At 36.2% G+C, this 14,453-nt stretch overlaps 6 protein-coding genes across 6 annotated transcripts; 4 read left to right on the plus strand and 2 right to left on the minus strand. All coding sequences in view use genetic code 12, as the record gives it.

Annotated features, from left to right (window-relative positions):
- Positions 1-231: 231 nt before the first annotated feature.
- On the plus strand, positions 232-1,168 carry VMA3 (H(+)-transporting V0 sector ATPase subunit c; the record flags this gene model as incomplete). The annotated part of the gene is made up of 3 exons (XM_064998534.1): positions 232-245; positions 558-570; positions 713-1,168. 3 exons carry the CDS (start codon positions 232-234, stop codon positions 1,166-1,168), a joined length of 483 nt encoding a protein of 160 aa, XP_064854606.1.
- A 598-nt stretch (positions 1,169-1,766) lies between these two features.
- ROT2 (glucan 1,3-alpha-glucosidase ROT2) lies at positions 1,767-4,598 on the minus strand (the record flags this gene model as incomplete). Its single annotated transcript, XM_064998535.1, has 1 exon — positions 1,767-4,598. One exon carries the CDS (start codon positions 4,596-4,598, stop codon positions 1,767-1,769), a length of 2,832 nt encoding a protein of 943 aa, XP_064854607.1.
- Positions 4,599-5,089: 491 nt separating this feature from the next.
- SNU13 (RNA binding protein SNU13) lies at positions 5,090-5,470 on the plus strand (the record flags this gene model as incomplete). Its single annotated transcript, XM_064998536.1, has 1 exon — positions 5,090-5,470. One exon carries the CDS (start codon positions 5,090-5,092, stop codon positions 5,468-5,470), a length of 381 nt encoding a protein of 126 aa, XP_064854608.1.
- Positions 5,471-5,660: 190 nt separating this feature from the next.
- On the minus strand, positions 5,661-10,301 carry DASC09_049380 (uncharacterized protein; the record flags this gene model as incomplete). Its single annotated transcript, XM_064998537.1, has 1 exon — positions 5,661-10,301. One exon carries the CDS (start codon positions 10,299-10,301, stop codon positions 5,661-5,663), a length of 4,641 nt encoding a protein of 1,546 aa, XP_064854609.1.
- Positions 10,302-10,445: 144 nt separating this feature from the next.
- Positions 10,446-11,092, plus strand: DASC09_049390 (uncharacterized protein; the record flags this gene model as incomplete). The annotated part of the gene is made up of 2 exons (XM_064998538.1): positions 10,446-10,495; positions 10,570-11,092. 2 exons carry the CDS (start codon positions 10,446-10,448, stop codon positions 11,090-11,092), a joined length of 573 nt encoding a protein of 190 aa, XP_064854610.1.
- Positions 11,093-11,547: 455 nt separating this feature from the next.
- Positions 11,548-14,427, plus strand: HUL4 (putative E3 ubiquitin-protein ligase HUL4; the record flags this gene model as incomplete). The annotated part of the gene is made up of 1 exon (XM_064998539.1): positions 11,548-14,427. One exon carries the CDS (start codon positions 11,548-11,550, stop codon positions 14,425-14,427), a length of 2,880 nt encoding a protein of 959 aa, XP_064854611.1.
- Positions 14,428-14,453: the final 26 nt, after the last annotated feature.

The following is a 14,453-nucleotide window of genomic DNA, read 5'->3' on the forward strand; positions in this document are numbered from 1 at the left end:
GCAATGAGCCATCACACCTCCTAACCGCAGGTGCCCCGATTATTGGCTGGCCACACCAAAAAAAATACAAAAAAAAACAAAATTGAAATTCACAATTTTGGATGCTAGTTGTTAATAAACTAGGTGTTTGGTTACTGTATCCTGTCAAGAAAATATCGAGTGTCTACTTGTTTTTATTAGCATCGGTCATTTAATTAATCCTATCAAAAATAAATAAAATTAATATCCACAATGTCTGACTTATGGTATGTTTTTTTTTCTTGGATAGCGATGGCACTGGGTTGAGATAATCAAAAATAACAAAGGCTGTCCACGATACCTTCGAAGGCAAAACATGATTCCATCAGTGAGATGGCATTCATTCGATGGAATTAGTACAGTTAATTTGACACATTGAATGAGCCATAACAAATGGCAGGCCACCTTGGACATGTTTTTACCGAATTGAATGATAATGTTATCATGATATCTTATCGCACCAGCTGTTTTTTTTTTAACCTTTGGAGCCAAGTTTTCGAGGTAAGATTGATGACCAATTAACTAACACGTTTCTATAGTCCAGTTTATGCTGTATGTCAACGATTGCTTTTTTGCTCAATCTATATTTCCATTTAAGTGTCAAATTGTTGACAATAATGTGGATTCATTCACCTCTTTTATTTCTTTTTATTTTTATTCTTTTTCTTCCATGTAATACTAACAAATTTCTTAGCCATTCTTCGGTTCCATTGGTTGTGCCGCTGCCATTGTCTTCACATCTTTTGGTGCTGCTTACGGTACTGCTAAGTCCGGTGTTGGTATTTGTGCCACCACTGTTTTGAGACCAGACTTACTTGTTAGAAACATTGTCCCAGTTATTATGGCTGGTATTATTGCCATTTACGGTTTGGTCGTTTCTGTCCTTGTTTCATACTCTTTGAAACAACAACAAGCTTTGTACACTGGTTTCGTCCAATTAGGTGCTGGTTTGTCTGTTGGTTTGTCTGGTTTGGCTGCTGGTTTTGCCATTGGTATTGTTGGGGACGCTGGTGTCAGAGGTACCGCTCAACAACCAAGATTGTTTGTCGGTATGATGTTGATTTTGATTTTCGCTGAAGTTTTGGGTTTGTACGGTTTGATTGTTGCTCTTTTGTTGAACTCTAGAGCCACCCAAGATGTTATCTGTTAAGCCTGTTGGTTTCCTCCCCCTTTTTTAAAAAAAATTTCAATAATCCTGAAATTAAACAAGAAGAAGAACAAATAACATACAAAAAGCAAAAAAAAAAAGTACATTCACATCTATCCCATTCTTTTTTTTTTTTTTTTGCCCCTCCGTCTCTCCCTCGAAATTCATTATTACCCAATCCGAATATATCATAAATTTTTTTTTAATTATGTTATAGTTAACCCTCTCCTATCATTTACTATTATTACGAATTGAACTTCTTTTTTTTTTTTAAGTGACAGGAAAAGAAAAAAAAATGAAAGGAAGAGCCTATTATTGTGTTAAACTTATTTTTCCTCCCTTTTGGTCAATTTTTTTTTTTTATCTGTTTAGTATTATTGTACTGTTTTTTAACTTTGGAATTTTTATTGTGTGCAATGGGCGTTTCTCACTGACCCTGTTTTCTAAGAGTAAGAATTCAATGAACGGAGTTTCAACATTCATACGCGTAATCTATCATGTCAATCGCTTACATAGCCGTATTTTGAAAGATTCAAGTAAAATATCCAAATTCAAAAAAGAAAAAAAATGCTACTTTCAACAATAATAAATAAAAATACAATCAATTTAACTCAATAGTCCAAGACTTATTGATGGCAACTGCTGGGTTTCTGATAATAAAAGCATTATTGTTGATACCAATAGTTTCCGCTTCCCAGTTTTCGCCATTTTGGCTAACCTTGGCAGAAGAACTAAAGCTTATATCTTTACCAACAATAATGATTTTCTCAACCTTGACTTTATCAAGCAATTCAGTGAATGGTGTTTGTTTACCGACATTGACCGAGGATTGAAGCTTGTTATCCTTAATGGCAAAATCAACATAAACGAAATCATCATCCTTTTTGTAGTCAAAAGTTTCACCATCATCAATGTACAAAGATCCTTTTGCAGAGCCTTCTTCATCTAAAGCAACCACTAAAGTGTATGGATCATACTTCATCAATTTAGAAGATCTTCTATATCTATCTTTTCTAGAGAAAATATGACCACCTTGCATCAAAATTGGGATTTGCTCTAACTCAGCTTGGAGATCGTGTGAACCTTTACCTTGAATAAGTTCATGAGTATGATAATCAAAGTATGGTTTTTCATCAGGAATATAGATGCTTACTGAGGTTGCTCCTTCTTGAGTTACTGGCTTGACCAAAAGGCCACTGTCAGCCACGAAAAATTCGTCTTCAATTTCATAACAATCTTCATTTTCTGGATTGGAGTAAAACAATGGGGTGATAATTGGAGCATTAGTGATTGATGCATGATGGAATCCAGTGTAGAAAACAGGAAGCAAAGAGTAACGTAATCTAATAGCATCTCTCATGATTGAAGTGTATGGTTCCCCGGCAATATAAGGTTCACGTCTTTTGGAATCAATATGGGCGTGGCCTCTGAAAAATGGATACCAAATACCAGCTTGGTACCATCTAGTCAATAATTCTGAGCTTGGATCACCAAAAAATCCACCGACATCTGAACCAGTAAATGGCATACCAACAACTTGCGAAGTTAAAGCCATTGGTAAGGAAATCTTAAGAAATTCCCATTTGGATTTGTTATCCCCACTCCACATAGCGGCCGATCTTTGAGAACCGGCATAATAGGCTCTGGTCAAAATAAACGGTCTCTTATTGACATATCTCTTGGACATAGCATCATAAGTTGCTTCATGGAAAGTCAAACCATAAGCATTATGGACCGATCTATGTTCCCAGCCACCGTAGTGAACGATGTCCTTTGGTGCAGTGGTTTCTGGACCAGAGAACACTGATGGTTCACTCATATCATTCCAGATATGTAAATTGGTCTCATCACCAGAGAAATCGGTGTTGTTGGCAAACAACTTATTCCAGTAAGCTTTAGATTTTGGATTAAAAGTATCAATCCAAACGGATTCACCTGGCCAACAATGGCCATGATAAGTATCATCATTATCAGAATTTTTGATCCCGAGGCCTTGTTTTTCAATATCATTGGAAACTTGATAGTCTGTTTTGATATGTGGGTCAATAATAGCCACCAAGTTTCTGCCAGTTTCCGCCAATTTCTTGTTCATTTCCACATGATCATCAAACAACCCTTTTTTCCAAGTGAAATATTTCTTATTTTCGGTGTATTCAATGTCCAACCAAATGACATCGTATGGAATTTCAAAATTATCAAATTTTTCTGAAACGTCCAAAACATCATCGACATCATTGTAGTTCCATCTACATTGATGGTAACCCAAAGTAAATAATTGTGGTAATTCTGGATTCCCAGATAACTCACCGTATTTTTTGTTGATAGCAAGAGGGCTCTTATCCACCATGATAATCAAATCAAGAATACCGGCTTCAGAGAACCAGTGAGTCTTTGTTGACTTTTCCGATGTCAATACAATTTGGTCAGGATTAGATTGAGCAGGAGAACCCTTCTTAATATCGACATAAGTGTCAGCAGCATTGATCCAAAAGAGCCCTGCGGTAGCGGATTTCTTTTGGGCAACCATGAAGGGAATAGAACCATACATTGGGAACTTACTTTGGGTTTCATATTCAAAGATGTCAACGTTGAATAATCTGTATGGATCATCGTTGGTGGTATCCTTCAATGAAAAGGTATCGGCGTGTTCAGGAATCCCAAACACTTTATCATAACCAATGAATGACACATCAACACCGATAGATTCTGGGCCAAATGGCAAATGGTCCCCTTGTGAATCCTTGAATTCGTCCTTGAAAGTACCATAATCGGTTTCTTCTGGTGACAATTCTGAGGCTTGTTGGTCTTGGGTTCTCCAATGTTCTATATTAAAAAAGTTTCTGTCATTCAAGATAATTTCTGGTTGACCGTGGTAATAAACTGTTATTTTGAAAGGACTCAATGTAATTTGGGCTTCATATTCTGATTCGTCACCATAAATAATGGACAAGTATTTTTCCCCGGTGGACTTGTCAGTAATGGATTCTTTTGTGAGTTTGGCATTGACGGAGATTTCTGGTTCTCCTTTCAAAGCATACTTCGAAGCCTCATTGAATCTTCTAGACTTGAATCTTTTGTCCGCGACACGTAACAGCTTTGGATCAGATCTTTCCTTTTCATCGATTGTCAATCTGATATTATCACTTTTCAATACCTCTATGGTGAATGGCAATTCCACCGCTTTACCATTTGGCAACTTTTTCATAATACTACCTTCAATGGCCGAGACTTCTTCCAGAATTCGGATCGAAGTCTCATCAACGCTATATGGGCTGGAGTAACTACCATGTTTGTTGGAAATTGCGTTGGCCAAATGTCTATTTCTATGACAAAACCCGTTTTGTTCACAAGTCTTGAATAATTCTCTTTTTACCCCGAAGACCGATCGAAAAAGAGCAAACGTTGCCACAATGGAAACGAATTCTAACTTCATTGTTAAATTCTCGGGGGATGGTTATCGAATGAGTATTATCTGTTCTCTTCATCAACGGTTGCAACAAGAACAAATCACACAAAAAAAGCCATCGCAATTAGGTGCCCTGATCCGCAAAGGGCTTTTTGACGTGCCAATTTGTCAACCCCGGCCATGATGGTTGAGAGGTCCCCATTCTGGTATTGGGGGAGTACTTGATATCCAAAGGAGAAATACCAATAAATATCAAACATTTATTGGGAGCTGTTTCTCACCAGTTACTCAAATATATCCTCATGTTCACATACATCAAGATACCGCAGTCTTTTGACAAGTTGAAATATGCACCCCGGGTAACAGGATCGAGATACTTGAAAAAAAAAAAAAAAAAAAAAAAAATTTTCTCAAAAAAAATAATTTTTCATCTCATCTCTTCTAACAATAACGCTGGGCGAGCAATAGCAAGGAACCCTTTAGTTTATCTAAGTTTATTAAATATCTTTATAAAAAAAATGTCTGCTCCAAACCCAAAAGCTTTCCCATTGGCTGACTCTGGCTTGTCCCAACAAATCTTGGATGTTATCCAACAAGCTCAAAACTTGAGACAATTGAAGAAGGGTGCTAACGAAGCCACCAAGACTTTGAACAGAGGTATCTCTGAATTCATCGTCATGGCTGCCGATGCTGAACCTATTGAAATCTTGTTGCACTTGCCTTTGTTGTGTGAAGACAAGAATGTTCCATACGTTTTCGTTCCATCCAAGACTGCCTTAGGTAGAGCCTGTGGTGTTTCCAGACCAGTCATTTCTGCTTCTGTCACCACCAACGACAGCTCTTCCATCAAAAACCAAATCTACGCCATCAAGGACAAGATTGAAACCCTTTTGATCTAAGGTGATTGTACCAGTATATTATTTTTCTCGATAGAGCATCTATTATTTTTTTCTCTTCTTTCTTCTGTTTACATATAATGCATTTAAAAATTATTTTGCGGACTACGGTGAGTCTTTTATTAAACAAAAAAAAAAAAAAAAATCGTAAGTTCATTAATTCCTTATGTTCTCTATTATAAGGGGCTCTGTATTAATTTCCCAACCCTAAAGTGCTTGCAGAAATAATTCTCTTCATCGCTTCAATATCTTCGTTGGCTAAATGACTCTTCTGTTGATCCATAGGTAAATTCAAAAACTTTTGAAATAGAGTGCCATCAATGAAGTTTGTGTATTCATCTTCAACAACCGATCCAAACACTTTGGGGTTTCTGAATTTATGGAATGCCGCCATCGATTGGTCGTCTTTAGGTGAGGCATCGAAAATACCCACCAAATGGTCCTGGAGCCGTTTCAACAAATCAGCTGCACCCTTATTATCAATAAGGCTTAGCGTATAAATCCCTCCAATTACTGATCCCACAAGACTTAAAGGAAAAATGGTACTAGCAATATTACCACTAAAAAATTCATCGGACCCATTTGCTTCTCCGATGAACTGTTTTGTAATCATACCATTAAATTTCATGGTTGGGTAACAGCCATAGGACGGTAAAGCTTCAATCACATTGATATTGTCACCTAAATTAAATTTAGATATAGTTTTCTTCTCTATGTTCAATTTTTTATCCTTAAATCCGACTTTTTTAAAAACCACCGATAGATTATTAGAAAGATCCACCAGCTGCGATAAAAATGAATTGGTAAGGCATGAATCAATACTGGCCATTTCATTAATCTGATCTAGTTCATAAATGCTGATCCTTAATGACATTTCGTAATCTTCATATTTATTGGCCACCGCATAATCACTCACAGTATAAATATCTTTGGGCCCGCTTTGCGCAGGCTTCGATTCAGTGTATTTTATCAGACTCAATTTAAAGGTCATTGGGCCTTTGTAAATATCATTGATCATGATCATGTTATTAATGGAGGTTATTTTGTCAGTGAATAATCTAGATATTCTCTTCTCAAAAGTCCTTTCGATGTAGAATTGCCTGGTAGATGGTCTGTAATTGATACGGAAAATCCCTGTTTTGTTTCCCGTGGCTAGAAATAATCGATACCCAAAATTATGAATGGAGTAGAATTGACTCTTGGAAGAGTTTTTATAAGATGATTCCAAAATAATCCCTGTTTTTTCCTCCGTTATCACGGAAAATAACTTGAATTCATTAACAACATCAGCATCATCGAGATCTCCAGTATCCCGATTTTTTTCTCGATAAGTGCTCCCACTACAGTTGGAAACCACTAAAAATTTATTCATCAACATTTTTTGCAACCCCACCGAAGTCTTATCTTCGAATCCCAAAATGTTCTCGACGTGGGCTGGTCCTTTGATTTCAGTAGACTTTGGTTTTTGGTAACACGCATCAATTAAGTCAACAACTTCATAACCTTCAAGGACATTGCAAGATAACAATTCAAAAGATTTAAGATTAAGTAACTTGATTGTGCTGACAGTTTTATCCAAACGATTTCCCTTTGGTTCACAGGAATTTGGATATTTATTTGTCACCACCACCATAAGGTTAAACTGTTTCATAATAATAATCTTTCTGATCAAATCTGTCAATTCAATTGATTTAATAACCGTATAAAAGTTTGACTTTTCCTGAAAACTAGTATTATCAGGTAGTATTTGAAGAAGGGTATCGCCATCGGCATCCACTGAAGCTGTCATGTTGGTATTTTGTTTCACGATTTTCCGACATTTGTTTCTCTGGTTCGATATTTCCTTGTCTATTCCATCTCCAATGATATTTTTCTTTCTGTTACTAGTTAAAATTATTAGATCATCGTCTTCCTCTTCTTCTTGTCCTTCCTGTTGGTCTCCCGCTACTCTGTGACGGACCCCTTCTTCAAGACATGGTTTCCTCATCAACATTTTTGCATCAACTTTAAAAAATTGGGCATTTGGAAACCCATCTGTCATGAGATAGGTTTTCCCTTGGTGTTCAAATTCACTATAAAGAGTTGTGTTAGGATGATTAAAGGGAAAATTCAAAATTCCCAATTCATAACTGATACTTGGCGACGATGGTTGCTTATGAAGGTTCAATAAATGCACAGTATTGGCATTAGGGGTTTTCAAATAATAAGTATTCCTCAATGATTTCGATTTTATTATTTCGGCTGAAAAATCATCTAAATTGTACTTCAAATAGTCCGACTCATTAATAACTTTAGAATTCTTGAACCCAGAAACAATAGAGTGCAATTTTATGATTACCAAAGACCTGGACGATGTTGTACCCAAAAGAATCACTTCGTCTCTAATATTATCGATAGCAATTGAATTGAAAAAGCTCTTTTTGTGAAATCCGAAATCTTTGATGAATTCTAAATGTGGATCGATTTGTGAATATTTATACTTGACAACTTTGTTATCTCCTTCGAATGTGCAAATCACTAAATAAAAGACCTCGTTAACAGCATCAACTTCAAGATCGAAAACCAATGTATTTTCATTCAATCCAAAACTTATATCAACATCAGTTGGAACAGGAAGTTCTCTATCAATATTTTCAATGAGATTTAGGTACCTGAAATATTTTTTTTCTTCGGATTCACAAAATAAAAAAATTTCGTTGCCAGATCCAAGGTATATCTGACTGACGGGATCTCTCTCTAAACTTCTGGAAAGCTCCGCATTATATTCCAAACGTTCATAATAATGAGTTCCGAAATCTGCAAAGTTGTAAACTTTGAGTTCCTGTTCAAATATAATCACAAGCCGGTCTTCAAAAAAACTAAGTTCTTTAATTCGGCCACATCTCAACAATCCATTTTCTTCTGATGTTGTATCTTCCTTGAACTTGCAAGGTATAAATTCAAGAGATAATTCATTTTCTGAAGTGACTCTTGTTAAGTAAAATTCAAGAAATCCAGTGTTATCATCTAAAATCGAGGTTGGTTTAGTAATTCGACTTTCATTTGCTATTTGCTCAAAATACAAAATATGCAATCCTCCATAACTTGTTTCAAAAGACCTTTTTTTTTGAAGTAAGGTGTCTCTTAAATTGAAACATGGTCCAATTTTGGGTTTTTCATTCCTCGTAGTGACTTCAATCGCATTAAGACCTCGAGAAAACATTTTAATCTCGCTTGATTGCAAGCTTCCTGAGACAGAATAAAGATTTGATAGATTTCTGCTGATCAAAGGTTGAAAATTTGAACCACCTGCGCAAATTTCCAGATTTTCATCATATTCTAGTTGTAATATTGGTCCATCATTGAACTCTTTCAAATATTGAATTGGTTTTATATGCGGTTCTATTGCATCAACATGAAAAATTACAGAATTCGAAACACTTGAAGTAGCAATGAAGTAACCCGACTCAATATATGATAAACAGTTAGCTTGATTAATAAAGTCGTTGGATCTGTCATTATATGGTGAGCTCAAATCATAAAGCGACCACGTCTTAATCTGTACTAATGTGTCTGATACATTGATTCTGGACAAGGTCGGAGTTCTCCGACGGAAAAACCCATCTATACTCTTGGAATTTATGGATGCATTGGATGTTGGTTTAGCCTTTGAAGATAAGCACACTTTAAAGCCAAGCAATAAGATATTGTTTTGAGAAGAAACTAAGAAAATTTTAAACGTAAAGATGTCAGCATTCTCTTCCAGAGCATCATGCGTAACTTCTGTGATGCTATGAGCCAATATCGTTAATCCCTCTTTAATTTCTTTATAAGACAGGTCATCTGAGTCCAAAATAGTGTTTCTTTGCAATATATTATACTTTTTTTGCCCCAACTTAAGTGATGGATTGGATTTGGTGTTGAGAGGAATCATTTCGTAAATCAAGTTTTCAACATTCTGTACTGGGTTTTTGAGACTTGCGGTTGCCAAATTTGGAGGAGGAAGATAATATTGTTTGTGGAGAAAATTAACTATGAATCCACAGGAGTTCTGGTTCTCGTTATTGGTTAATTTGATAATATAGTTTGGAGAGCCCGCCTCTTCTGGAAAACTCCCAAGGGTAGTGAACATGGAAATCTTGGAAGTGGATAAATCCAAGCTGTAAAAATCGAGACTTCCTGAAGGAATAGAATTTTTTAAGGTCATTACATAATATTTGTTCCCTTCTGTTCTGAATATTTCGATCTGTTTAAGTGATTCTATATCCACTGTTGCAGTTGATTTCTGTTGAAATATTGAATTCTTTGCAGTCGTTGAAAGTTTTTGTGATCCGAGTTTCTTTAATACTGCATTTTCAATTTTACTCAATTGGACGATTTCAAGAGCACCCACATGTGTTTGAATTGCTAAAATGTTTTGAAAAATACAGATGCTGAGTTTAGAACTTATTGGTAACGATGAGGTGATTATTAATTTCTCGATGATTTTAAAAGATTTTGTCTCTTCTTTATAAGCAATTACCCAAAGTTCAAGAGATTTAGTAAGCACGATCAATAAGCTTCCGATCTTTATTTTCGTTTCCATATCATAATCACAAACATCTACTATTGTATCGAGAAACTCCATGGTATGTATCTGGTTTAAACCATTTTGATCCACCTTGTGAAACTCAAGTGAGTTTGGTTTTACGATAATAGCAGCATTTTCCCCAGGTCCAAAAACTGGCGCATATAGCGATTTTAGTATCGAGTTGGGCTGTTGTATAGAAGATAGTAGAATTGACATTTCAGAATAGCCCAACCAACCACATGAAGCATCCTCACTAATGTACTCCAGAGAGTCGAGATGAGCCATGGAAAATAAATTATTACATAAAAAAAAAATGTCACGTGAGCATGTCCGATTTTTTTTTTTGGCACCTTTTCTGAGGACTGATGAGATGAGTTGCTTTCTATACTGCAACTGTCAGTGGTGATTACTAGAGATTATCATCCAAAAATGTCATTGTTCAAGTCCCTTCAACACATTCCGGGGGTGATCACCATCTTGTATGTTTTTACAGCTTTGAGTATTTTCAAAAAAAAAATAATAGGGGAGTTCATTCATTCTAACAATATCGCAGCCATTTGCCGCATAATAATCAATCGATCGAGCTCTTGAAAATCCTCAACAAGCACCAAGTGAGTTCTGCTCCAATATCCACTGGAAAATCATGGTTATCCAGGATATTTGCTTTAAATCCTGGCCAAGATAAGGATAAATCCACCAAGGCAATCGACGAGATCTTGTTCCGCGATTCCGATGGCTTGAAAGTGTCAAATGATTTCAAGAATGCCCTTTATTACATTGATATTCAAAACAAATTCCCTACCTCTCAACAATTCAAGTTGATTTTTGACTACGCCCGGAAGGATCCGGAAAACTTGAAGGCTTACGAATCAGTGTTTCCAAAACTCATCAACAAGGAAAGTTCAGGAGCCCTAATTTTACCCGAATCTTCCATTCTCAAAAATTTGGCACTTAAACCAATCATTGAGGTGCCAAAAGGATCATTTGACGCCCCATTAGTAGTGGACTGGCTGAAGTGTAAAATCAGAAACGAGGCAAAAGGGTTGGAAGAAATTCTTGAAGAGTATAAGGCATAATAGTTCAATATAAAGGCGTGGTTGTTTTATATTACTCGTAGATTAGGTTCGTGTGTATATATGTGTAATTATGCAGCTATCATGGTACTTTTTTTTTGCATATTTACGAACGGTTGTTGACATCACAAAAAGAGAAAAAAGCGGCAAGAACACTTTCCAAAAGTTTTATTTTTAGCAATGCCGTCAAAGCCACTAAGGAAAAGCATTTCCAGAGTTCGTCAGTAAGAAACAAGGCAATCGTCGTTTGGGAATACCTGTGTTTTTGATATATCATCCTTCTCCGGCACTAAATATTTCAGCTGATTGAATATCCTGCTGCGAAACTGGTAACTCCGGGGTCGGTGGCTGTACTTTTTAGAAAGAGACAGGGGTGTATTGCACAGAATTTGAACAACCAATGGAATTGGACTTATACCGCGCTGAGTTTTCATAATTATAGTTGATAAATTATATAAATGCCCTTTTATGCTGGAAATACTGAAGTTTTTGTATCTCACATGGCCATGGAACAGCCTCGCTCATCTCATCAACCAAATCAACAAGTCCTGAGAAGGGGAACTAACGGTGATAGTAATCATGCTAGCAGCAGTAATGGCTTCGGTGTAGCAGGCTACATTGGCTGGTCGTTATTTTCGGGTTTGATACCCAAGTCTGTTGATCCTTCACTTTCTCCAAACTCTTCCATTTCCTCGGCCTCATTGGCCTCTTCTATAGATAACACTGATTATGTTCTTGATGGTTGCAAATGCTGTGGTAATATCATCAAATATCCATCGCACATTCAAAAATATCGTTGCGTTTTTTGCGATACCATGTTTGTTACCAACAATTATGACTTTAACACCCCGTCACACGGCATTAAGGCTTTATCTCAGAAACTTGAACCAATATCTTTTCAGGCGGTCAAACGAATCGCTGATGTTTGTTTTGAGGAATTCAGGAAACATATTGCCGAGAACTCGCCTTCAAGGGTTGCAGGATTTGAAAAGTTCAGACCATTAGAAGATTATTTATACAGAAGTTTCAATAGTTTTGATTGCCTAAGCCGTTCTTTCCCACTATTCAAGAATTACAAATTAAGTCATTCTCAACCCAATGTTGACTTTAAAGAAGTACGGGAAACGTTCAAATTGCTATTATCATTGCCAGTTAAAAAACCATTTTTCGTGTTATTAACGGCGGTGAGTAACTTGCTTCAAAGTCCTTTGCTAACCGAGGCTCCAGAAGACTTGAATTGGTTATTAATTTTATTGGAACTACCTACTTTACCTTTTTGTTTGCGTTTTGGTAAACCACCTGCGGATGCTTCTCAAAATGCTACAACGCCAACATCAAGGATGCATCCAAATATTATATTTTTTGAGTCTAGAGAAGTCAAAAATGTCAGTTATAAAATAATAGAAAGAGTCATTGGCTTCTTGTCTAATTGTGATGAGGTTTGTGTTAATTATCTTGTGAATTGGTTTGCCAAGTATTCCACAATAGAATTTAAAAGCAAAGTTGAATTGATCAATTTGTACATAACATTTCAAATGAGATCTCTACTCAATCGCTTCCAAGAAGCCGAGCATGACAAAGGAAAAAATCAGCCAGCTTTTCCAGAGCTGCTTGCCCAAAGAAGGTATTTATCTGAGAACTTACCTAATAGTGGCCATGATAAATTCAATGACTCCTTACCAACCTCCGCCTCTACAGTAAATTCCCTGTCTCTGAATTTTTTACAAATGCCATCCAGATTACCAGTATGGCCGGCAAATAGCAAAAAAAGATCAAAAAAGAATGACAAATTTAGATTGGGAATAGCTCAATACGGTAATGAATGGCGGTTGAAAACTGCGGCGAAATTTTTATCATTTTTCTATCAAGCTTTAACTTCTGGTAAATCAGATATCCGGTGTGAGTCTTCATTTTTCTACAACTCTATGGTGGATTTTATCAATGTGAAACAAGATTTCGATGCTTGGCAAACCCTCTCTGGTAAAAAATCTACCACGAAGACGGAATTAAAGGTCAATGATATGGTTATTTCCGTCAATGATTATCTCAGATCAGCGGTCAGTGTGCCAATATCCCCAATTGGGGCTTCGGGTAACGTTTCCAGTCCCACCTTTGCGTTTTGCCAGTTCCCATTTCTATTGTCACTAGCAGGAAAGATATCTATCATTGAATATGAAGCTAAAAGTCAAATGCTGAAGAAAGCTGAAGAAGCTTTTCTTCATGCAGTGAACAAGAAAACTATTGTGGAAGTGCATTTCAAGGTAAGGATAAGAAGGGATCAAATCACTAACGATTCTTTAAGGTGTATCAAGGAGAATGCCAAAGATTTAAAAAAATCTTTGAAAGTGGAATTTATTGGTGAAGTGGGTATAGATGCGGGAGGGTTGAAGAAGGAATGGTTCTTGATATTGACGAAAAAATTACTTGATCCACTTAATGGGTTGTTTTATAATATCGATCAGTCCAACTATTTATGGTTTACGTTAAATGCAGACAATGCTGAATCATTGGAGTTGTATTACTTGATCGGAGTTGTGCTTGGATTAGCAATGTATAATTCTACGATTTTGGATTTAAAGTTCCCACATGTGCTATTCAAGTTATTATTCGATAAACCTGTTGGATTTCAAGATTATTGTGACCTCTTCCCAGAAACTGCATCAAACTTGAAGAAAATGGGCTCCTATGATGGTGATGACTTCAATGAAGTTTTTGATGGTTTTTATTTTGACCTTAGTTATAAAGATGCATTTGATAAAATTCACACTGTGGACTTGATAGAAAAAGGTGGTGAAATTGCTGTGAATAAGTCCAACAAGAACTCTTATATTAAAAAGTATTCCGAATACTTTTTAATCGATGGCATCAAGGAAAAATTTGAAGCTTTCAAGAGAGGTTTCCACAGCGTTATCAATGGCAATTCTTATTCTTTGCTTTCACCTGAGGAAGTTGAGTTGATTTTATGTGGAAGTGATGAAGCAAATTCAAAATTTGATCTTGTCAGTTTGAAGTCAGTAACAAAGTATAATGGGTTTGCAGATATTTCTGCTGCTGATAAAACCGCGATTGTTAAATGGTTTTGGGAATTTTTTGAAGGCTTGAGTATTGCGGGACAAAAGAAGTTGATGTTATTCATTACTGGCTCCGACAGAATTCCTGCCACGGGAATCGTTAGTATGAACTTTAAGATCACGAAGCTTGGCAGCGATACTGGTAGACTACCTGTTGCACATACTTGCTTTAACGAGCTTTGTATTTATGAATATTCTTCCAAAGATAACTTCTTTTCTAAGTTGAGCATGGCAATGAATGAAAGTGAAGGGTTTGGAATCAAGTAAAGGTTTTCAAAAAAAAAAAAGGAAAA

The sequence above is a fragment of the Saccharomycopsis crataegensis genome (genome assembly GCF_037102585.1).
Source record: "Saccharomycopsis crataegensis DNA, jcf7180000000085, whole genome shotgun sequence".
Taxonomy (NCBI): Eukaryota; Fungi; Ascomycota; class Saccharomycetes; order Ascoideales; family Saccharomycopsidaceae; genus Saccharomycopsis; species Saccharomycopsis crataegensis.